At 41.7% G+C, this 25,881-nt stretch overlaps 1 protein-coding gene and 1 non-coding gene across 2 annotated transcripts; both read right to left on the bottom strand.

The window, feature by feature from the left end:
* Positions 1-1,031: 1,031 nt before the first annotated feature.
* Positions 1,032-25,380, bottom strand: jmy (junction mediating and regulatory protein, p53 cofactor). The gene is made up of 10 exons (XM_030768801.1): positions 24,457-25,380; positions 14,989-15,162; positions 4,693-4,843; positions 4,296-4,465; positions 3,966-4,131; positions 3,404-3,591; positions 2,696-2,782; positions 2,393-2,479; positions 1,631-2,192; positions 1,032-1,369 (listed from the first exon to the last, which is right to left on the bottom strand). The coding sequence occupies exons 1-10, from the start codon at positions 25,363-25,365 to the stop codon at positions 1,056-1,058; spliced, it is 2,808 nt and encodes a 935-aa protein (XP_030624661.1). The 5' UTR covers positions 25,366-25,380; the 3' UTR covers positions 1,032-1,055.
* LOC115808842 (U6atac minor spliceosomal RNA) lies at positions 9,731-9,843 on the bottom strand. Its single transcript, XR_004025231.1, has one exon. It is a non-coding gene; the product is annotated as a U6atac minor spliceosomal RNA (small nuclear RNA).
* Positions 25,381-25,881: the final 501 nt, after the last annotated feature.

Below are 25,881 nucleotides of genomic sequence, written 5' to 3'. Positions count from 1 at the left end.
TTTTGCTCCAACATTAAGCTTCCAAGAGTGTTTACAAAACAAACAGAATTACATACATGAGAGATACATTTGCAGGACATTGTCAAATGCCAAAAAAAAAAAAAAATAATAATGAACATGTATGGGAAAAATGCTATCTGGTAAGATCACAAAACAGACATACACCGATTGGTGGGAACAGAAGTTATGTAAAAAGTGATGAGATCTGACAAGGGCGGTCAAATCTATGGCTTGTCTTCACATCAGGTCCAGACAACACATCACCTGCAATGAAAACTAAAAGTGTCACTCAATGACTGACCAAGAGGGATTTAGGATGAGAAGAGGCAGAGAGAGAGAGAGAGAGAGAGAGAGAGAGAAAGAAGAATTTATTGTTTCCCCAAGCCCAGTTCTGCAGGGTGTGAGCATGTGTGCTTTGTGCTGATTGGTGTATTTCCTTTCTGAGTTAAAAGATGTGGAGCGGGTCTACGATCTTCTGACACTCAGTAGATGAAGTTGTACAGTTCACACAGTCCCGCTTTAGGGGCGGGAATTCTGGGTAAACGTCCCAGGAATCAACATGTTCAGCTTGTACAGATAGCGTATAATTCTTGTCTTCCTTCACATAGCAAATGCCCTTTACAAAGCAGTGACAGTGTCGAGTGAACATTGAGGATTCTGTGGGTTTGTATATCTTATTTTAAGTGTGTGACCTTGATCATATGTATTATGTGTGCACCTCTGCTGTATATTTCATGTGCATATGTATAAGACTATGTGTGTGGGCAAATATGATCTTGTAAGCCACACTTATGCAGGATTTCCTCCAAACTAACACTCCACAGTACCTTGGTTTGATAAACTCTTTGCTTTCGCATAGGACTTGGCCAAAACCTGCAAACATGGTGATTGGCCACCCTGGTCTGTGAGTGTGTATGTGTGTATGTTTGTGTGTCTGTATGTGTATGTTTGTGTGTATGTGTGTGTGTGGCTGTGTTTGTGTATGTTTATGTTTGTGTGTTTGTATGTGTGTGGGTGTGTGTGTGTGTGTGTGTGTGTGTGTGCACGCGTGGGACCTAACTCTCCCAGTCTGTGCAGGGTAGCCCCTCATCCTCTGACTCAGACTCCGGTGAAGCTTCTTTAATGCGTCTCAGTGCTTCATGGATACTGCGGGTCAGTGGGTCAGTGGAATCCGACAGCATTCCCTTTGATCCTCGCTGATGCTCCTGCCGACGGACTTTTCGGAGCTTCACCCCCTTCCTGATCTGGGCAAGGATATTGTTCCCATCGTCTTCATCCGGATCTGGAGCCAGGACCCTGAGTTCCGCCTTTCTGAGGTGGAAACTACCTCGTTTGAGACTGGCCAAAACTTCATCCATTGGAGAACTCGCTGAGAAAGTGAAAAAAAGAGATCAGCACTTATTAACTTATTCTTCATACTTTTTTCTCTACCTCTTCCTGCACTTAATCATTTGTTCAGAAGACTACTCTGTTTTTGTGATTCGATATATCTGTACGAACAAATGGTTCCCAAAAAGGTTGTGCAGGGTCTGCTATAAGTTTGTGTGTGTCTATATATGCATAATGTCCATAAAAATATACACTATGTAGCGCTGGACTGATGACCAGAAATAAAGGAAGAAATGTTCACCTCGTCTCCACTGCGTTGATTCTAGGGACGCTGTCTTTCTCAGTTTCTTTCTTGCATTAACCAGTTGGCTGCTGTCAAAGAAGCGGGGAGAAAAGGGAGCAAGAGGGGGTGTGCTACTCCCTTTTGGATCACGCTCAGGGCTCCCCACCTGCCCTTGCCCCTGGCCCTCTGCAGATGTCTCCTCAGAAGGGGGGGGTGGGGGAGGAGGGGGTGGAGGAGGTGGAGGTGGGGGAGGGGAGATCGGAGAAGTCGAGGAGTCGTGCAACAACAGCTCGTTCCCCAAAGGGAGGGAGGTGGGACCCGAAACCGGGGCTTGGGCGCTGGGGACACCCCCGGGAGGTAAGGACAGGAATCCTTCAGGTCTGCAGACACTTGGGGCGGCGGCGGCGGCGGAATGCTGTAGAACATCTGGAGAGGCACTGTAGTCTTCAGTTTGCACACTGGCCACCTGCGTCTGGGGTTGGTCCACTTTCACAGCAGTAGGCTGGGTTGCACCACTTTTCTTCCTGGCGTAAGCTAAGCGCAGTCTTGTGGATTTCAGGGTGACCTGACCTGGGTAGCGCTGTACAAGAACAAAAGAATGGTTATGTATACAGTAATAGTTCAACAAGTCAGAATACAGAGGCTCTCTTTGGATTGGGCAGTTATACTTCCTCTGACCACTTTTAAAGACAGAGAGAGGAGGAGATAGAGAGAGAGAAGTAGAGACAAAAAGCAAGGGAGAGATAGAGAGAGCGAGATAGAGTTGATTATGTATTTTACCTGTTTGAAGCTACGCAACCTATCCAGTGTTTTCTGCCGCTCTTGGCTGACTCTGGAATTCCTCATCTCCTCCTCTTCCTCTTCCTCCTTCTGACCACACACACACACAAACAAATGAGTGTAAACAAACGAGTGTAAAAAAAAAAAAAAAGAGTATAAAAATGAGTGGACTCTGACTCTGTGCTCATGGACTCTGAATATTTGCTATGTTAAATTTGACAATGCGACACAGGCCAGTGATTCCTGGCAAAATGAAAAAAATATTAAATCAAAGATATTAAATCAACTCATGAAGTAACACACCTGCCCCAAAGCCTGCTGGGAGCTGTTGCCGTCCTGATTGCTTTGGCGTTGCTGTATCTTCTGGTTGTGGTTGACAATGCAGATTTCCTGATTCAAAACAGAGCATCCAGTCAGCATAGACCACTCAGTACACAAAGTACTCAGTACTGCTGATGACTGTAAGATTTTCAAACTCCACAGTCAATACTTTTTTTTGCTGCCTTTATCGCTTTAACTGGTCCATCACTGAGGAAAATCCTCTAGGGCAAGTTTTTCCTTCATGAGATATGCATAAGGATTCCCAGCCTGATCCTTGCTCAGCACTGCTGAAAATATTATGAGAGCTGCAAAGCCTACCATCTATCTTTTTTTTTGGTAACACATGCATTTTTATTCTAATTGGTCTAATTAATTGCAAGCCTCTGAGAAAAGCTTTCTAGAAACTTAATATCTTGTAGCCTCTGAAGCTCACTCTCTGCATTCTGATTTGCATTGCAGTATGTAGTATCTTTGTTTTGAGTTGGATTCTGCCTCCCCTTTTCTTTAACTTACTTGTTCACAAAGTAGGTTTCCTGGATTCCAGCTGGTACATTTTCAAACTTGAGGTAGACCCTAGGTTTTTAAAGTAGGCTTTCTGATTGGCTGGTATCATTTTTATTTTTGAAGTAGGCTCTCTGATTGGCTGGGATTCTTTTTCATTTTGAATGAGGCTCTCTGATTGGCTGGTACCTTTTTATTTCGGAGATAGGCTTTCTTGGCAGTGATGCGTCCCCTGCGTGCCTCCAGCTGCCGTGTCCTCTGCTGGAGTTTGGTGACCTCATCTCTGAGGGGACAGGAGGGAGCAGCCGGGTCTTCAGTGTCCTGCATGGCATCAGTGCTCTCGTATGTGTCATAGTACACCACCTCATCCTGTCTCTCTGTAAAACACAAACACACAAACACACACACAGATACGCACAGACACACACACAGATATACAGATACACATACAGACACAAACACACACACACAGATACACACACACATGCATAAACACACACATTATAACACAATTACATGTCGACACTTACACAATAGTGTACAGACACGCATTATAATGTACACTCACATTGTAACACACATGCAGTGGATGACAACAGATGCACAGTCTCTTTGTAATACACACACATTATCTCAAACATACACCAGTGCCACCCTGATCATAAACCAAGTCTAGCCATGAGAGCACACAGCTGTCTGATGTTTTAACATTCAAACCTTCCAAATATCAGCCTGCCATTTTCCCACTAACCAGTCATTTGTCTGCGTAGACTCTGCAGCTGAGCAGTAAGCAGCAGTTCCTCATACTTCAAAATCTCAAACTGGATCTCATAGAGCTGCAACTGCAGTTCATAGTATAGTGCCTCCAACTGGTCCAACCTTGCCATTGCATCCTCCCCACCCTGCAAACCTTGCATCTGAGATAAACAGATAAAGAGATAGAGAGAGAGACAGAGAGAGAGAGAGAGACGGAGAGAGTGATGCGTTATACAATGTTTTACAGTGTGTGTGTACTAAAACTGTGTGTGTGTGTGTGTGTGTGTGTGTGCGCGCATGTCCTGTGTGTTAACAGTGTCCGTACCTCCTCTTTTAGGCCGTGTTTGCGTTGCTCAAGACAGATCTCTTTGGCTCGCATCAGCTGCAGTGTCTCCTTGGACACGGCATATTGCAGCTTCTCCATACGCTCCACTGCAGCAGCCCACGCTGCCTTGCCAAATTTCCGCTGGTCTGCACGCATGCGCTCATACATCACTACATAGGGTTACACGAAAACACACACACACACACACACACACACACACACACACACACAGTTAGAACAGACCACAGTCTCACAGCACCTATGTGGACATTTTAAGTAACATTTGTGTGCGTGTGTGTGTGTGTGTCTGTGTGTATCCGTGTGCGTGTGCGTGTTTCTCAGAGAAACACACAGAAGAAGAGGGTGTGTGCCTGTTCCACAGTCCTGTACTCCATACCTTTCTGTGCCCGTGCAGTGGTCTCAAAGTACTTGACAGTCAGGTCCTGTATGGAGAGCACAGCTGTATGAGCCTTCCTCTGCCAATCCTCATCCTCCCTCTTCAACGCCTCCACACGACGTGGTCCCAAGTACTCTGTCTCCAAGGAGATCTACATGATCAACAACACACACAGCTGTATCAACCCAGACGCAATTTAAACCCAAACACCAATCAATTATCCAGATTACAACCACGTAGATCAGTCGTTCCAGACTGTAGTCATCCAGATTAAAGTTCTCAAAAAAGCAGTCAAAAGATTCCACTAGATGGCGTTGTACCTTAATAAACTGAATTAAATATAGTCTCAGATTTGATTATTTCTACGTGTTCATTCATGAAGTTCATTGGACGGACACATCTGGCCCACCTCACATGCCTTCAACATCATCCTCCTGTCAACCACTTCCTCTTTTGATGTGTGTGTACGTGTGTGTGTGTGTGTGTGTGGATGGGTGTGTTTGTTATTGTATTTTAAGAGGTTTTATGGGGACAAAATCAAATGCATGTTTGTTAATTACTTTGTTTGTTAGTTAGTTTGTCAGTGATTTGGATCTAAAAGCCAACGAATGATGAACTGGGCCAGCAGACAGGAGAAATGTGCAAACAAGAACACAGAATGTCTGTTTCACTCTTACATGAAGCAGTGCTGTGTTTTTTATTCTGTGCTAAACTTGTCCTTAGTGGAGGAGTCCGGCATTTCCTTGTGGTTCACTGTGGAGGGAACCAGTTGAGAGCTGACACTCGCACACTTGAGTCACGTTTGACAAGTACACACATGCAAATACACACACTCATGCAAATATATACACACCCTTGCAATGTGCAGACCAGACACAACTGCTACTCTTGCCTTCACCAACATGAACACACAGACACACAACACCTACAAACGGAAACCCCAGAGACACTGAGCCTTGAGTCACACCTGACCAGACATCTACAGCTGGGTGCATCACCTTCTTCCTCTTAGAGACCTCAGGAAGATCAAAGAGGCAGTAATTATGTGTGAGACAGTTCGTACACATATGGATAAAGAAATTTAAGCATTAATAATTTTGTATTGTTGCTAAGCTGTCTCCCCTTAGGCATAAAATGCTGATTCAATCACACAATGGAAAGCTCTCCTCCATCCACTGGCTTTCATCTCTTTTTGCCTTGTGGCACAAAGCTTTACATATAAAGGTTGTGAGCCCATTCTACACTATATAGATAGCAAATTTGCCAGGGGGTTAATTACACTGAGATGGGAGTACTTTTGGATTATGTTAACACTTTTTAGTGTTCATATATTCCAAACCCAAAAAAGAAAATGCAATTATGAGAGTGCTTGAGAAACAAGCCTTTTCACAGGAAAATGTAAGCGTTAACAGAAATAAACTGAACTCTGTGCAAATCTAGGGAATTTTACACTGACAAATCAATACTCAGAAACATGCCGGGTCAGGATCACAGAACTACCTAAACCTACAGAGACATATAAAGAGTGGAGTATACAGGTACAAAGTGGGGCTGTCACGATAACAATATTATCGCGATATCTATAATAAATTTGAACAAAATAATAATGATAATGCTATAAGTCAAATTCATCTTTAAATTTGTTTATTGTGTGTCTTGTCTCTTTTCTGGCAAATGAATCACACTCCAAATACGAGTGTAGTGAGGTGGAGAGTCTGTAACCATAACTGTGCAAAAGATTACGCAAAGAACAATTACGCTACTTAATGAAAAGGCAACAAGAGGAACTGATAAACAAAATAAACAAAAGATCCTCAAGGCCTAACATCTGCCATCAATACAGTGTCAACTGAAACAAAATTACTTGCAGGGAGCTTGCGCTTCTACTCCTGCAGTTTTCACGATATCGATCCCATTCCAGCGGTAACAGGTCTGTCCTAATGCCTTGCAGTGTGCTTGTATACAGCTAATTGATCTGTCCACTTGTTTTCTTTTTAATTGCCGTTTTTAATCGCTTAATTTCCCATCGAGAATTTAACTGGGGGTCACTAGTACCTGTCAGAAAAACAAGATGCAATGCATCGTTAAACTCCTGTTGTAATGATTGGTTGACACGCATGCTTGGTATTTTGTAGGAATGCTGTAACATCAGACAAGTAGCGACCCGAGGTGATGTAATGTATTGTTAAACCAATGTAATGAAACTCTCTTAATGTGTTTCAGTTTTAACAATACTATTTGTTTTTTAGTTATTAATGTGCTTGCTGAATGTACATAGCCTGACGACTGTCAGAAAAGCTCGTGATCTGCTGAGTAAACAACCTCAAGTAGCAAGGACATCACTGTCTGTGGCTGAGAATCACTGGTTCTTTGCGAAAGGTACAGAGCTATTAATGGAATATTTGCTCTCGTTTTTACATATTATGATTGTTGACTGCTGTTTGTTGAATCAGTCCACCCGTTTTGTTTTTTTTTGCCATTTTAAATGTTTATTTTCCCATTGAGAACGAATGGGGAAAGTTTTAGGTGTCTAGTGCTACGGCGAGGGATTGCACAAGTCGGCAGCTGAAAGTTGGATTCCGTGGTCTATTGCTCCGTGAGTACACTTCAACTGTATTTCTACAGTTAAGATTCGATGATGCTGCAGCGCAATCACATTTGCATTTTCTCACGGAAATGCATGTCTAGTTTACAATATTACCACATGTGTATTATTAACATGATATCAATATTTCATTTTTTAAATATCACGGTTATCATCAATACCGGTATATCGTGACACCACTAGTACAGAGTAGTATGTGTGCAGACTGTCTCTGGGTGATAGAGATCTGACGATAACAAACCTGCCTAATTCAGTACATACAACAGAACAGTTAGTACCTTCATCCCAGGGTGACTTTACAAATAATAAACTAGTTCTAAGTGGAATTTTCAATGTTAAATAAAGGTGCAATAAAATGGAAACATAAGCATTAATTACAGATTGTTATACTACTGGAGCTAATCTATTGCTGTAAACAGTTACAATAGACCCACACTGTAAAGCAGAGCTTTATTATTGTTTTATTGGGAATCTAATAAAATAGTAATAAAAACTATTATGTTTAAATATGTGTGTGTGCAGGCGCATGTGTATGTGTGTGTGTCTTTTCATATGCGTACTTAGTTCAAGAGAGCCACTCTTGCACAGCTCTGTGACTTACTACTCTTTACTCTCATAGGAAATAAGTCACCTCCATGAATTATTGATTATCAGTAGTTAATTAGCTCTCAGAGAGCTGCCACAGGTGTGGGTTTAAGTCCACATATATCACTTTGATGGCAACTAACCCCTGCACAGACAGAGAGAGATAGAGAGAATCTTACTGACTGAGAGATGGACAGATAGGACGTTCATTTACAGGAACATGTACATCTATGTGATATAAAAGATAAATATCCCTACAGGTTAAATCTGGTACATTTATAAAAAACGTTTGATGTGCACTGTTCCTAATAAAAAAACTGTAACAGTCTGAATCTTAAAAAGGTGGTTCTTTCTATTCCCATTCCATCTTTCCAGCTCGGATGAGATCTATGAGGACTTTGGAGCGAGGAAATCCTGACAATAAAAGATTGGTAACCAACATGAAGAGCATGGGAATGGCAGTGCCAAAAGTTTCTATTTTTGTCAACAGAAAGTTGTGGAAACATCCTGCATGGGTGGGATGGGTGGATCTCACCTGCAGTTGTGCTAATACTGATTTGGCACTTTTATTTCTGTAATTCTCACTCTTCTGTACATGCTGGTGAGACGTTTATGTACAAAGAGTTCCCATCACATATATGTGGTAAAACTGCATTTAAAACAGGGTTGTTTTGCATGTGTGTGTGTGGTGCGTGTGTGTGTGTGTGTGTGCGCGCACATGTGTAATATATATGTGTGTATTCAGTGTGAGTGTGTGTGGCATTTCTGGAACAGAATGTACAGAAATGTGAACACTCTGGGTACACTCACACGTATCCACACGTTTAATACACTAATGAGAAACAGCTGCTGTGCACCATTACTGGTCTTACTGTATAACATGCGCACACACACACACACGCTAACCACTTTCTGATTACTGTAATAATCAAACAAGGGAGAAGTTCTGCTCCTGTGAGAGGTTTTTCAACTTCATGGGTTACATGAAAAATTTAGCCAAGACAGGGAAAAAAAATGGGATGGGTGTGTGCACAAAGGAGGGAGTAAGAGACATGGAGGAAATAAAAGAAAGAAGAATAAGCAATGGCGAGACAGGACCAACTTTACTTTGTCTTGCTTGAGTTAGACATGACCTCATAGTTGAAGTATTCATTTATTTGAGAGGGCATGTGTGCCCACACATACACACACACACTCGCGTACACAGTAGGGAATACAAGAAAGCTTACCCATATGGAAAGATAAAGACTGTGATGTCAAATAAAGACATGGCAAATAAAGATGTTTGTGATGTCACAGAAAGTCTTGTGCGCTAAGAAAAGACAGTCACTGTCATGTCACAGTGATGCAACAGGCAGACAAGGGTCTGCTGTATGATGTCATAAAGATGCGCGTTAGATGTTAAAAGAGTGGGAGTAGGGATAACATAGTAGCCTCTCGTGGATGGTCTGCCTGGTCATCAAAATCCTTCAGTTCTCAAGTCGCTCCCTCTAGCATCTGCCTACAATCTGACATACAATGTTTACAACCTGCTTAAAAATGACTCAATTATACATCATCGCAGTGTGCAAACCGCACACTTACATATGGCTCTCTCACTGACACTTTTAAAAGTATGACACATAGTATAAAATGACAAAGAGAGGACAATTAAGTAGCCAAGGAGCAGGAGCAGTGGGCAGCACGCCTGCACCCTGGGGGCAGTTGGGGGTTAAGTGCCTTGCCCAAGATGTTGTGGGAGGGTAAAAGTGCTGTTCACCCACTCTCCCTGCCCACATTTTTCCAGCCAGTCCTGGGGCCTGAACCGGCGAGCCTCCGGTCGCAAGCCTGCTTCTCTAACCATTAGTCAAAAACACGGATAGAGATGCGATAAAGTAGGTGGGTATGTGTGTTGAAGGTCACTAGAACCTCTTCCATCCTTGTCAAGGGGAGTGCTAACCTTCTCTCCTTTCACAATTCTCCATAATTCACTATACCATTCATTCATTCATTCATTCGCTCTAAGCACTGAGGAGCTGACAAAGCCCCAAGAGGTCCATAATCCCGCTACAGGAGCTAATACAGAGGATTTTCCCATAGTCACAGGATACACACACACAGAGAGAGAGAGAGAGAGAGAGAGAGAGAGAGACACAGACACAAACTCCACTGACAGGAGATAACTCGAGATAACCACAACATTGTCCCTGTTTAAGAGTACCTTTTTAGAGAGTACCATCTGTATGCTAATTCTGTAGGATTTATCACTCTCCCTTCACTTAAAGCTGGACACTAAGGTACAACAGCCCAGATAAGAGAGCCAAGTTAACGTTATTATCTGTGAATGATAAATGTCAGTTTAAAAAGAGTTTTAATGAGTTTGGCCCTTTTTAAAACACCACAGTGATTGACACATATGCTGTATGAACAGATCTAAGTTCAGAAGCAGAGTTTATAACATTTTCTATACTTTTCTGTAGTTTTGATTGTTCATTATAACACATTGGACTTCTTATTCACACTTAATCTCTCAGCAGCAGTCAAATGCATAATATCTGCATAAAATCCTCTGTTTCACAAAACAAATTTTATTAATAATTTCCGTCATCACCTGCATTTGCTGTTTAACATTTGTTACGCTAAAATTGGCCATGAACTGTCCCAAGACTGCACTGGCTTTTATAAATGTATACATGAACTTATTTGTCACAGAATACATATGCACTAAAAACTCATTTCTGTATTTCCTGTTTACATTTAATGTTAGGTTGAATTAAAACAAACAAACGAATTAAAAAAAAAAACAGTATTTGTGGTCTTAGCCAGTATGTTTTAGTTTCAGGGGTTATATTGATCGCTAAAATTATGTGATTACTGCTTCAAAAAATATAGTCAGGCTACCAAGACAAAAAAAATTCTTTTAGATTTGTGTGGGGTAAATGTTACTGAGTGAGTGGAATATACAGATGAGTGGACATGAGGGCAAAACATACAAACAAGGGACACAACTGTTATGAAAACAGACAGACTAGTAGCGGTGCGATTATTTTATGCACGAGTTTTTATACTTAGAGAATGACAACCTTACATGTACATGTGAGTTCTTCTGAAATACTTAAAATTCAATACTATTCTAAAAACACTCCTTTTAGAGAAGACTCTGGAAATTCCTGTACAAATAGGCCTAACTCTTACAGAGGCATGTTTGAGGTGAGAGGGTTTAGCTGGATGACTGTGGGTATGTCAGTGTGCGTTTGTGTGTCATGTATGACTTACTGTGTGTTGGCGCGTGTAACCTTAACTGTTTCATTTTCTCATGACACCGATACACTGAAGACCTCACATGTCTTATTCATGCATGTCCTCAGGCCTCATACGAAACATAATACCCACCATGCACCTCTTTGCCACCTGATAGGGCCTTCCCACTATGCCTCATTCATAAAGCGCATGTGACTCCTTAAAGTCTGACACTCATTCATCTTACACTTATTCATTCACTCTTTCCCACACTCTCTTTCTCAATCATTTATGCATTCATCTGTTTGTTGTGGGGTAGTGTAGTGACCATATGGCTGTGCTGTTGCTAAGGAGCCAGTCGTTTAGTGGAAAACTAAGGTATAGAAGTGGAGCAGAAGAGACCAAATGGAGCATGTGGTGTAGTTTAGCATAAGATCTGATAGGTAGTAGACCATATGATACATACAAATACAAACACACACACACAAACATACAGTCACACAAATTATCAATATTTGACCAACTTTTTTTAAGGCATTACTACTCTTATATGTGTTATATCTTATATCTATGTATGTATTTCTCTTTTTTATTCTCCTTTATTTTCCTTACACAAACACACATACAGACATATATATATATATATATATATATATATATATATATATATATATATATATATATATACACACACACACACACGTGTGTGTGTGAGTTTATCGTGTGTGAATACATCTTACAAATTTTACCTGTTATTACTTTTTCCCCTTTTAGTCTGCCTCTGCTTCTCTCTCTCTCTCTCTCTCTCTCTCTCTGGATTCACACATTGTTTAAGCTCAGGAGCTGAATGATTTGTCTCACACCTAAAACAAAGTCTAAAGGAGACGTGAGATTCCCACACACACCCACCTCCACACATCCTGTCACTTAGCTGTTATTTCTGTTCCTGATGGGTAGCTCATATATATATATATATATATATATATATATATATATATATATGAACTAGCACTTTAAAAACAGGTCGCTTAAAACACATTTTCCCCCCTGCTGTTGGGAAAACTATGTGGATATTTTTACTCATTTCCTGAAGCAAGTCCAGACTTTCTGCATGAATGTAAACAAAGGTCTTTGTCTTGAGAAAGAAAAGATGGAGTTATTATGAAGGTGAAAACAGACTGACTGAATGGGAGTTGAAACTGGTTGGTAAATGTTACACAGATACATAGATAATTCAAAAACAATATATTCAGCTACACATCATAATCATCACATTCACATCGTTATCCGTTGTAAAAGTTTTTAGAAAAAGCTTTGTTTTTACTACTAATATTGGGCATTGTTTGGGTTTGTAACTGGACTGTGTATTTGAATTTGGATGTCTGTTAGAACAAGCCTGTGTTTGTGGATTTGTGTCTTTGCAAGCCTAGTCTACCAGCATGTTTACTGTGTGCATGAGCGTATTTCAAAAACCATGACATGGGTGTGATGTCTGTTGGTGTTTATAACTGAAAAGTTTATCAAAGGGTCAGTTTGTGGATACAGTATACGTGAGTATGTGAGCCATTGAGTTTGTGTGTGTTCACACATGTAGATGAGCTAAGAAGATGAAACACTAGTAGGGGTGTGTGTGTGTGTGTGTGCGCGTGTGTGTAAGGCGTCAACTGTCTCTGGCCATTCACCGACAGTGAGACTTCCCCTCTGTTCCTCTAATCACTCTTCTTAAAGACACAACGAAAAAAAACATGCAAATACAGATCTGACCAACCCCCACCTCTCTCTTTCTCTCTCTCTCTCTCCTGGTCTCTCCCTCCCTCTCTCTGCTGTATAATTTACTGAAACCTGACTCATCAACTCAGAGCACCAACCGTCCAAACTAACCCACAGATATTTACATACAACTTTGTTTTCTTTCATTCATTTGCTTTCTCTCTCAGAGAGAGTGAGAGAGAAAGAGATTGTGTGTGTGTGTGTGTGTGTATGTGTGTGTGTGTGTGTGTGTGAGTGAGAGAGAGAGGTTTATGCTACTAATTATCTCTCTATTATTTATCTATTTACTTGCTCGATTTGTGATGTTATCTTATTGTGAAACAGTGCTATCAATGTGGAGGACCTTTTAAAAATATTTTCCTTGTCATCACTGATTGTCATCAGTGATTTTTTATCTGGTTTTTTTTTTCAAATGTGCAACTGAAACTCAATTCCAAATTTTTTTGAAAAAAAAAAAAAGTGTTCACAATCAAAAATCATCCAAATTGTCTCTCTGCTTATGAACAACACTTCAACATCACACCCCAGCACGAAAAGCCACAGACATCAGACAGAATACACACAAAACCCTACAATTACTCAGACTTCTCATCTATGTTTCAGCATATACACAGACTTTTCAGTCCACAAAAAGAGAGAAAGGAAAAAAAAAAGAGATAAGAGCATTCCAGAGAGAGACTTTCTAAATGGCTTTGGAACAAGTGAGCCATCAAAGCCAGGCCGACTAAGCGAAAACATATCATTTACACCCAATTTAAAACTTCTATTTCTGGCAGGATACCTAATCAAGAGCAGATTCATCTATCCTAATTTCACTCTGCAGTATACTGCAGACAGCCTGTCTAATCTATGCCAGAAAAACCAAGCCAATATTTACTGTCGCTAGGTTTCTGGCAGACTTGCTAATCTACACCAGAAAAAAGAGGCCAAGATTTGTTGTACAGTGCAGTGCCTGACAGGCTAGCTAATCCATAACAGATTGTCCTCTCATAGATTTACTGTAACATTGTACTTGGCTTACAGGATGACAAGTAGAACACCTATCCATAATGTTAAACTGAACAAGACAGTGTGTATCTGTGTGTGTGTGTGTGTGTGTGTGTGTGTGTGAGAGAGGGGGGGGGGCACAGTTCTAATTCCAGCAATGAAACCAGATGCACTTAATCAGTTAATGTGTTTTGGCTTCCTGTCAAGGACAACTTCCATTGACTCTAATATCTTAAAACAACGCTGAATCAGAAGGTCTCCATAATTATACTCACTTGCATAGTATACCCACTGAACAAAGCAGGCAGTCAGTGAAAAGACTGAATATTTATGTGCAGCAACACAACTGTCTGCAGTGTGTAAAGGCAGTCAGGCACAGTGTGAGCTTGATGCAGTTTCAGCGATGAAATGAAAGACAAAATCATTTAGGTCAAAGAGAAAAAAAAAAGGCAGAGAAGAGAGAAAGGCAGAGAAAGAGGGAGAGGAGAGAGAATGAAAGAAAAGCAGGGAAGGCAGGAGAGAGAGAGAGAGAGAGAGAGAGAGAGAGCATAAGGAGGGGATGAAGGAGCAGTGGAGAGAGAGAAAGAAGGATTTTTTTTTTATTGTCAGTTGTCATTTCAGAGGTCAGTTCAGCATTTTGTGTCTGAGCTCAAGATGGCATGGGAGAACGAACAGAAAGAACTGTTTGTGTTTACAGTAAGTGCCATGTTTTAATCTGCTCTGGGCTGGACTTAAGTCTCTCTTTGATCCCCTGGTCATTTAAGACCCAGTGGCACGGGCCACACCAGGACCCCCCCCCAGTCCAGCCCACTTAATAATATTACACCAAGGGCTTATGGGATACAGGGTTAGCAGGCAAGTAAGGGTCACCGTCCCCTAAATAAGCTCTGATGTAACACACTAAAAAAAGTGTGTGTGTGTGTGTGTGTGTGTGTGTGCACGTGCGAGTGTGTGTATGTACATGCAACTGCATGTGGATATATCTGTGTGAGCACCTCTTGACTTTGTTTTACATAGTCAGGGATATATCCTTGTTTTTGTGTGTGTGTGTGTGTGTGTGTGAGTGTGAGTGTGAGAGAGAGAGAGAGAGAGAGAGAGAGAGAGAGAGAGAGAGATTACACGTTCCTCACCTTGATCTGTTGTCTGCGCAGCATGGCCAGTTCTCTCATGTCTCTGAAGGGCTGCAGTAGATAGTGGTATAGCTCTGTGGTGGCCTCCACCAGATCCCCGTACGCCTCATCCTGCTCGCCATACAACTGCAGCAGCTCCACCATACTCTCCATCCCCTTCTGCTTCTCCAACAGCTAGACGCAAGACAGAGAAAGAGAGATGTCTGCCATTTCACACTCCTATATTGGTCAATTTAAAGACAATAAACAACACTCATCTCTTAATTAGAAATATGCATTTTCCATTCTATTCTATACTAGGTCTCAGTTGCGGTATGGGGTCTAGGCAGAGAAAGGCAGGTTTTGGATTCTATTTTAAGTGAGCAGTGTGAATTGTAAGCAGCCTCCTGTTGAGAGACAGTAGTGACAGTAGTTCTATTTTTGTTATGATTGTCAGTTAGGAACAACAAAGAGGTGAAGACAGAGGTTTGGGAGACTTTCCCACCCCATTCATTAGAATGACGAGGGTTTGCAATCACATAAAGAAAAAGAAGCTATAACTTGTTTGAGTGTGTGAGTCTGTGTTTGTCTACTATTTTGTTTTACATTATTGATCACCTTTCTCTGTTCTTTAAATATACTGATAAAAATGCGCTATTGCTGTTACAGTGTCTACAACATACTTATTGAGAAGCTACTATATTATTATGAGTTGTAATCTCATGGGCCATGTGACAACACACAAAGGTGGTTGTATTTAGGTTCCTGACTGGATTACTTAGAGAAACACTCCCTGCATTAGCTCTGACAAAAGGAAACTTGGTAAGATAAAGACAGAGAGAGAGCAGCGACCATTATTCTTACTGTACCAGTCTCCTATTGAATGCAATCCACGTCTGGAAGACGAGGTTGTGCTATTCTCTCACGGACAATTACAAAAAAACTTCATTCTAACAACAGGAAAACAGACGTCACTCCAGCAACTTGAAAGCACATGCCCCCCTCCCCTCCCCTTCCTCTCTCTCTCTCTCTGTCTCTCTCCCTCCCTCACTCACTCACTCTCCCACTCTGTGAGACAAATCTAAAAGCAAAGACACATGTTTAGACTGTAAAACAACTGACAACTGTAATACACACAATTTGGCCTCTAAGCCATTTGTCATGGAAGAGAAAGCCTTTTGTCTAGTAATCACAGCAACAGTAACTGAGCAGTAAATCTCTATGGGACAAGCAGTGTAATTCAGTATAAATGCCACCACTTCATTGTGAGTGGATGGTACCCTGAATGTATGAAATCTCTGCTCTCCTAACCAGATAAATGTGTACCTCTGTTCTGTTCCACGGTGCTCAGAGACTTATATGAACAGAGCTCTCTCTGTCTGTATCTCACACACACACACACACACACACACACACACACACACACACATTCACAAAAATCCCTCTCTCTCTTTCTCTTTTCTCATACAAACATGCACGTTCACTGAAATCTCTCTGGCTCATACACATTCACCCACACACACTCTCTCTCTCTCTCTCTCTCTATCACACACACACAGATACACACACACACACACACATACACGCGCACACACCCACACACCCACACACAGAAATATCTCTCACTAACAGGAGGACAGGATAGGGGAAACACTGGACAATTCAGCTCTAACACTGCACCCTCTGTTTACCTTGGATACTGGTCACCGTGGAGACCGTGGCTAAGCCCCTGCAGCTGTGGAGATTCCAGGGAAACCCCACAGCACTGGAGGGCCAAAGAGCACTACACAGGTTCAAACGACGTGGCAAAGTGGATACCATTCTCCACCTCGCCTGTTGTACTGGCCCAGATAGTTTCAGTGTCAGTGTTTTCTTGAAAGCATGGAGGACGTTAAACCAAACACAGGTTATCTTTAACTGAAAGACTTTGTGCACTGGACTAGACATATGTTACCTGTACGTCAACATTATTAAAGGGTATGCCTGAGGCTACCTGCCAACAGTGATCTCAGCACAGAATCAAAACATGAAGAGAACCTGACCAATCACACTGAGGCAAACAACCTGAGTGTCCTCACTCGGTTACAGACTAATTTTACATTTCAGTCTTGTCATACTGTTACCGTCCATGTAAAATACCTTCATGAAATACTGATTCAACTTCCTATTTCCCCATCTGAGAAAACAGTTGACTGATGTATCACTGAGGCTTTGACCAAATGGTTAAAAAAACAAAGCGTTTAAAAACATGAAGACTCATCTCCTCTGTCTGAGCTACCTGTTCTATCTGGATCACTGAGTAACTACACGTGTATATTCTCACCAGTCTAGCACAACCAGATTCTCTCACCTGTCAACAGACACAAGCAAAATTCTGTGTCTGTAAGCCTGGACCATAGCACATGTCAGCTTTGTTCACCATTAAAGGACAAGCAATGCAAGAAGAAAGAAACAAACACACACACACACACACACACACACACAATTATGCTCTGACCAATGTGATGTGTAGCTGGTGTGATTTTGAAGTCCTTCCTGACGAGACTTGATGTAAATCATTCAATATATAGAACCTGTTGTAGTATTTGTCAAGAATCATTGTTTCTCAGACCTGAATGCAGAGTTCCCAGATGAATACAGTGACATCACTGCTCCTACATCAGTCACTGATTGCCCTCTGACCCTCTACTGTAGGAATGAGTGACAGTAGAACACATCTCAAGCCTGACTGGCTAGTGCTCAGAAAAAAGTTATGACTGTCTAAGACAATGCCTCGGGTTAATTCAGTCCAGTGCAGTGCTTATGCTCAAAAAAAAAAAAAAAAGAAAAAAGACAAACACAAACTGTCAACCAGAAAGCATCAAAACTCATGGTTGACTCAAGCCGATAGTTTACAGAGGGTCATTAAAACAAAAACAGCATAAATTGGGAGAAAATTTGCAGTTCCTCCTATCACATGAAACCATCGTCTGAGAGGGCTGTTTTCAGGTAACATGCACTGTTAACAGTGGTCAGCTTTGACTATGCCGAAAGGTAAGTGAATATTTCGCCGACAGTTTAAATACATTGTCATTTTTCAAATGTTTTCTCTTGTGATCTTATATATAAATGTATATTAGGACTTAGCATTCCATCCTTCTGAATACAGATCCACTGTTTCTGGGGTGACAGAAGGAAAACTGCAGCCTAATTTGCCTACACAGGTAGTGTCACATTTCAGGTTTTACCTCTAAAGATTGACTCCGGGTTACGAACTGGAATTCACGACTCAGGTTGTGGGAGAGAATTCAGTTGTTGTGTTCAGTGCGGTGAACTCCATCCTGGGGTTGTTTTTACACTTCTCAGGCACACGGTACGAAATGTAATGATGCATGTCTGCAATCCTGAGATGCTCTTATGACAACAGTCTTCAGACTTTTTTAAGAATATTGACTGTCACGCTATTTTAACACACTCTATTCCATATGTAGACCTTTACATACGATTCTTATTTAAAATAATAAAACATATTATGACTATATTAATCAGCAGAGAGATAAGCCATTTTGAACACTAGGAGTAGTCCAGGTAGTTAAAATGGGGTAGTTACTAGAAAAATGACTCATGAGTTTTTTTTGTCTCGGAAAAAATGGCCCAATTCCTTTTATAAATGAGAGATCAGACACGGTCTAGAAAATGAATCAGAACTGCAAGGGAGAGAACTAATTGTGTGTGTGTGTGTGTGTGTGTGTGTATGTGTGAGACTAATTTGTTGACTAGATGGGGTTTGCAGTTGAATGTTTATAACACATTAGCACATTGATGTGAGCCATATTCACACAAGCTCTTTTTTGGGCAGGGGGCTCTCTCTCCCTCATATTAAAATGACAACTCAGCAGGACATTACACATTACAAACCAAATCTGTCAACACCAATGTATCCCATTATAACCCTGACTCATCCCAATAACCGATCTCTCTCTCACTACCTCTATTCTTTTTCTCACACAAATAAACTGATCTCTCTCTCTTTGCCTCTATTCTAATTTTCACACAAATAAACCGATCTCTCTCTCTCTCACTGCCTCTTTTCTATTTCTCACACAAATAAACCGATCTCTCTCTCACTCCCTCTACTCTAATTTTCACACAAATAAACTGATCTCTATCTCACTGCCTCTATTCTAATTTTCACACAAATAAACTGATCTCTATCTCACTGCCTCTATTTTATTTTTTACACAAATAAACCGATCTCTCTCTGCCTCTTTTCTATTTCTCACACAAATAAGACTTTTTGGCATGAACGACAAGTGTTGTTGTTAAGTCTTAATGAGAGTATGACAATAATAAATGATAAACACAAACAAAGGACAACAACGAAAAGGGTAATGAACAATCGGCAATAAGAGAAAAAGTAACCAAAGACTGTGCAATCAAAATCTGGAAGGACTCAGTGGACAGATACTTGTCTTTATGGGTGTAAGGTATAAAACTGAGGACGTCGATTTTCCTCCATGGTTAGATGAACCAGCTTCGAAGGTTAGACGAACCCTGTAATGTAAATAGGTTCTGTCATCTCTGTTACATCTCATGTTTCTCCCAGCAGAAAAGACACTCTGTCTCCTCCATTGATCTATGAAGTTATGGATTTGGTTATGTTTTTAAGGGACAAAGATTCTGTAAACAGAGTGCAATAGGGACAAGAAATAAGAAATTAAATCCACAACTAGGCTAAACCTGCAAGCAGACAACCACTCAACAGTGTTCTGTGTGATAATCCATGATTACTTGAAGTGCTTTTCAACTGAACATTCTGTTGGCTGCTATTTCCCTCATTTAAAAAAGTACAAAAAAGGAAACAAAAATGCAACAACTTTTAAAAACTGCTCTTGTGTGTATATTTTATGAAAAAGAGCTTGTTTGGGTCAATTTTCCCTCTCCGGTGACCTTTGACACCGTAACAAAACCCCTGTATGATGGGGTGGGAGGCCCTGTGTCTTGGCTGAGCTAATCCCAGTGAGGCTGTGGGCGTGTGTGACTCGTGCCTAATTCTCTACCAGCTCATGACCAGCCAGTGAGCATTCTACAGAAAAAGACAGACACTCTCTCTCTCTCTCCCCTTCTCTCTCTCTCTCACAAACACACACACACACACACACACACTTCCTCCACACAAATACCTCGAAGAGATTTAGAAATAAAGAGCAACAGCACACACAGATATGCACACACCTTTCCCTCCCTTTGACATTGAACATGAAAACTAATTCAGCTGTTAACTCTCTCTCTCTCTCTCTCTCTCTCAAAGTCTGAGACACTCACTGTGAACCAAGTCAGACCATGACTGAGTCCTGAGGATTTAGGCTGCGTCTGAGTTGGAGCCCGACGGACAGGCTGGACTAGCCCCTGGTGCCGCGGTGAGCTATCACTCAGACATTCTCTCAGAGTATGAGCCTCAGATGTCAAGCTGTGACACAACACTGGGCCTCAAGCAAAAGTCAACAGTCTATGTCCCATCCACTAAAGGAACAAAGGCACGGAGCCAAACATACACACAGAAACACACACACACACACTCACATTATTGATGAACCTGCAGGTGCAAAGTTGAACACACACACACATACACACACAAAATCGATGATCCTGCAGGTGCATGGCCAAACACATACATGCACACACACGCTCACACACATACACACTCACACACACTTTTTTGACGACCCAGGTGCAGTCACAATGTATCAGACTTGCAGTCTGTTTATGATCATGAATATAAACATACACGACAAATGCGCCTCACACAATGTTTTAATTCCAGGCTACAGAACACACTCTGAGGAAAACCCCCATTTTATTATGCCATCCAGTTCTTTTGTCTGATATCCTACACCCCACTAACACTCCAGCAAAAACCTAGGCCATTGCTTACATGTGATTGGCTTCTGACAAACAACTGCTTCAATTACATGCAAGTATTGAAAAGGCAAGCTGCAACATTCAAATTGCCATTTCTAATTTCCCTGTGAAGGACTATCTGCATATTTTAGAATTTAAGCCAATCACAGCTGGTACTGATAAGGTGACACTTTGATGTATCAGAAGCTTGTATGAGTCTTGTGTGAGTCTCTACTATCAGCCGCCTTCACCCTGGCACCTGACATCACCAGCTGACAGAGAAAGGAGGAGAGGAGAGGAGAGGAGAGGAGAAAGGAGGAGAGGAGAGGGGAGGAGAGCAGTGAAAGTGTGTGGAATGTTTTGTCGTTTTGGAATTTTTATTTTATGCTCCCTCTTAGAAACCTACTAATGTGCAGTCTGGCACACCGTGGGTCACCATGGTTACAAGCCAAGCCGTGCTGAGCCGTTAGCTGGTGACACACCCACATTTGCATATGAGAAAAAGTTTGGTCTTCACAAAAAGAGAGAGAGCAAGAGAGAGTCTGTGACTGAACCTCCACTGAACTATGGGGGAGAGAGAGAGAGAGAGAGAGAGAGGGAGAAAGAGAGAGGAGGAAAGTAACAGAGGGGAGAAGAGACACGAAAGCAAGTTTATTCTTCCTGAGCAACTTTATACTCCTGGAGAATGGCTGTGTTCCCCTCTGATCTAACAAATACACGAATACAAACCATAGCACCATTATCACTGAGTTAAACCCTAAAGAATCACATTACCCACACTTACACCTGTAATTCACACAATGAGCAATAAGCTAATTGTTACTGCAGAAAAAACTGCATCAGTTAAAGATAATTAAACACTGTGCCATTACACTCTCTAATCACACCCATTATTACATCCACTGTAACAACCACTAAATGAAAAGACCATTTGAATTATTCTGTTATTATAGATGACTTTTACAAATAATATTTTAATTAAAGTAAAGACATAATCTGAGCACTGAGGAGGAGTACTGAATAGATAAGAGTAGATTTGGACTCACATACATACGGGACTGAATCAGACCTTTATGGTCTTTTGGTGCCTTAACTAACACCTTCATTTTCCTGTCATTCTCACCATCTCTTTTGTTCAAACCACTCAGCCCCTCCCTTTTTAAACATCTCACAAATTCTCTTTTCCTCTGCGTTCCTATCCCTTTAATGCTCTTATTCTCACTCTCCTTGACTTTCTCTCTCTCTCTCTCTCCCTCTCTCCCTCATCGCCTCTCAGTCCCTATCTCTGTCTTTGTCAGTCATTTTAACACACTTTCCTCCCCCTCTCTCTCACTCACATCAGCTCAAAAATATGTCCAAAGGTCACAGTCTCTCCACAGTTGCTTTTGGCCACCCTTGCTTTCAGATGTGATGACTACGCTCTTCTCTGTCTCTAAATGCTACGACAAATTCTTCTTTTCCAACGACCCGGGACAAACATTAGGTCCGGGCAGGAGAGAGAGGTTCTGTCACAGGGCCAGACAAGGTTAGCCCAGTGATAGGTCAGACTTAATCGATCAGAGTCTCAGTGGGACAGGGATCCATGAATAGACTCCATGAGGTCACTGTATAAGAATCACAAACTGACTGGACCCTCACTGCTTTTTAGATAAAGAACTGACAAAATATGTTAATATTTTGATAGCAACTAATATGATAGCAACTCAACAGCTAAAAAATGGTGTGTGTGTGTGTGTGAGAGAGAGAGAGAGAGAGAGAGAGAGAGAGAGAGAGAGAGAGAGAGAGAGAGAGAGAGAGAGAGCGAGAAAGAGCGAGAGAGAGAAAGTGGGGGAGAGAAAGAAAGAGAGAAGTACAACATCCTGTAAATGTCTCAAGCCTGATATTAAGATGTCTAGCCACAAAACTAGACGGTTGTGGTTCCTGTGTTTCAATTTTAAACCAGAGTGAAATTTTGAATGGTAAACAGTCCACGGTCTGGTTAACAAATATAATGAGTGAGAGTGAGCGTGTGTGTGTGTGCGTGCGCATGTTCACTCCTCTATCCAGTGGTTAAAGGCTGTAGTCCCCAGAAGTCATGGCCAAGCCCTACTCAGCTGTTCTCTGGTCACTGATTAACCACACATGCAGAGTCAGAAGCAAGGAAAGATACAGTGAGGGATGAAAGAAGAGAAGATTTTAAGAAAGAAAAAAAGAAAGCAGTAATAAAATGAGATTGGACACAAGTTCATTAGTGACGGGGCTGCTTGGTTTGAGTCTGCTACACGCCACTTCCTCCCAATGCCACAAAAACACCCTCATTAGAGCCAGCTATGGCTGAGAATATGTCTGATTCAAAGATTTTTCACCACACACCCACATAAACAAAGCTCACACACCTCCACAAAGGATGACACACCAAATTCATTTGAACATCCACTGGTGGTATGATAATCCTTTTTGTGTCTAATATAGGATATGTTAATCAGGAAATCATGACTAGTCTATAAGCATATCTATAAAATACCTATGTCTAAACCATGTCATAACATAATTATCTGTTTATCATTCCGTGTTCTGTATGTGTCACAATAAATATTGACAAGATGGCTTAACAAAGTTGTTATAAGGACTACACAGATCATGCCACACCAAAACACAGTAATGTTACCATTCTCCAACAGACTGCATTACCATCAATGGAGACATCAGGTCATTCAATTTGGCCTTTCATACTCTATTTACCTTTTATGTGTGCTACCTTACTGCATTACATATATAAAAAAAATGTCAAAACAGATATCTCAGTTGAGCCATCTGCATTATTTTTGGTCCAACATCACACTTTAACAAACCCAGAGCTCAAGCATAACTTCACCAAATCTGTCATTTAAATCCTCTAACGCATCCCAAAAAACTCCTTTTTTTTTGCATTTTGCTGTAACATAAGATTCAAGCCAATGACAGTCCAAAAGGAGTGGGGTGAGGAAGACATGAAATGTTTCAATTCTGTTAGTGCCATTCTATGAGAAGTTCATGTTTCAAAGGATAAGATGGAACAGATGGCAGGTTAGGGGCTTTGGGGACAGAAAAGACACTCTCAGGGGGCTAACCAACTGGGTTTTGGCAGACCTCTTCATGTAAAGACCCAAACAGGTAACCCTTGCCCAAGCATCCACAGCCACTTTGGCCTAATCTTAATTTGTCCAACAAAAGAACACCTGTTTTAGGTAGGATGTATGGCTGGATATGAATGGGTTTACAAAGACAGACAGGCAGACAGAGAGACAGACAGGCAGGTAGGTGGATGGGGAGACAGGTAGTTGTGCTGAAGCTTCTCCAGATCTCAATCTGAATATAATACTTCAGACCACCAGCTCAAAATTGATCAGTGCTATTATTAATATATTAACGGCTTCATCCTTGTTCCATGTATGGAACACAATCCCCTTAGGACCACACTGACATATTTTACTGTAAAAAAAACAAACAATATTATTGTCTTTTATGTGGTTAAGTTTATTGTCGGAGGGAGCCCACAGTAGGAACAGCTAGTTTGCTGATAAGGATATATTTCTATATTTTCATGTAAGTTATGGATATAAAAAAGGTTTCCCTTTACAGTTCTCTTACCTCTTGCAGCCGTTTCTTAGCCCGTTGGAGCGCATCCTCATAGCCTTTCTGTCGCAGTTCGCTCAAACTTTCATAATACTCCTCCGAATCATCGCTGTCGGTGAACAGCACCTGGGAGAGTATCTTCCACCCGCAGGTGTCAAGGGCATGGCCCAAGTACACCTGTAACTGGTAACAAAGGGCCTCTGTCTCTCTCTGCGTGACTTCTGGGGCCCCGAAGAGAACCGTCCACATTCCAGACTGCTCCTCAGGGAATGGTGGCAGGCAAGGTTCCAGGTCCGAGTTGACGGCGCAAAGCTGTAGATGAGCAGCTCTCATGTCCTGGAAAGAAAACAAACCGGCCCAACTAAAGTCCTCTCGGATGTTGGTGTCCAGGTCCTCTAAAGTGTCCGCGTCGTCCGTGGGCGAGCGGCCTTCAAGAAGAACGACTCCCGGGTCCAAGACCTCGATGTCACTAATCTTAGCGGACGCGGCGTCCCCTGTCCCAATCACTTTACTCTGAGTTTTCACTGGCCTGGAAATATCTGCCGATTTCTCCCGCACGGGACTCTTTGTTAGGCTTTGTCCTTTCACTTGGCTAGATCTAACTGTTACGCAAACTTCACTTTTGTCTTTCACCGGGCTTCTTAGAGACTTGTCTTTAACCGGACTCTTCTGAGTTATGCGTTTTTCTTTGTCAGTCACCAAGGCCACTGCGGATGGGAGCTCACCCTCGGCCGCTTCAACTAGCGAATCCCTCACCGCGGTCCGTTTCTGAACGGTTCTGTTATGGCATGTTATCGCAAACTTACCCTCAATGTCATTCCAGGCGACGATGAAGACGAATTTGTGCTTTTCTTTTTCGTCAAAAACGTTTGGACGTACAGAAACCCAACCAGACTCCAGAGAATCCTCCATTGTGTATGACATCTCATACAGCCTCAGCTAAACGCTAGCAAATTATCCAAACACACACACACTTATCTGTCTGACGGCGACACGGGCCGGCCTACAGCTACCAGAGTTTATTGTTGTACGGAATAGCGTCGACTCTGCTGACTTTAAATGTTGCCGACTGAAAAATGCGTATTTTGTTTTAGAGAAGGTCGTAAATCCTGTCGTTTTCTAACCAGCTTAAACAGTACAAATCCATCGGCGAAAATAAACATATCTCATGGAGTTTGGTTGTTTGTCCACGGAATTATGAAGCTCGGCTTTTTTTGTCATCTTTCCTCTTCACCCCTTCACCTGGGTTACGCGATGGCTTTTAGGGCCTTTTATGCGTCTACAGACAATGCACAGACCCGTTTCCTTTTGTCACATGTGAGGATCTGTTTACAAGTGAGGGTTGCCTGTATGTCACGGATCGGGAGGGGGTAGAGAACGCCGTTTCCTTCCACGGATCCGTTATCTAGCTCCAAAAGTCCTTCTAAGGAAAATCCACAT

Source organism: Chanos chanos, chromosome 3, assembly GCF_902362185.1.
Source record: "Chanos chanos chromosome 3, fChaCha1.1, whole genome shotgun sequence".
Taxonomy (NCBI): Eukaryota; Metazoa; Chordata; class Actinopteri; order Gonorynchiformes; family Chanidae; genus Chanos; species Chanos chanos.
The sequence above is the reverse complement of the archived record's forward strand: the minus strand, read 5'-3'. Positions and strand labels throughout refer to the sequence as shown.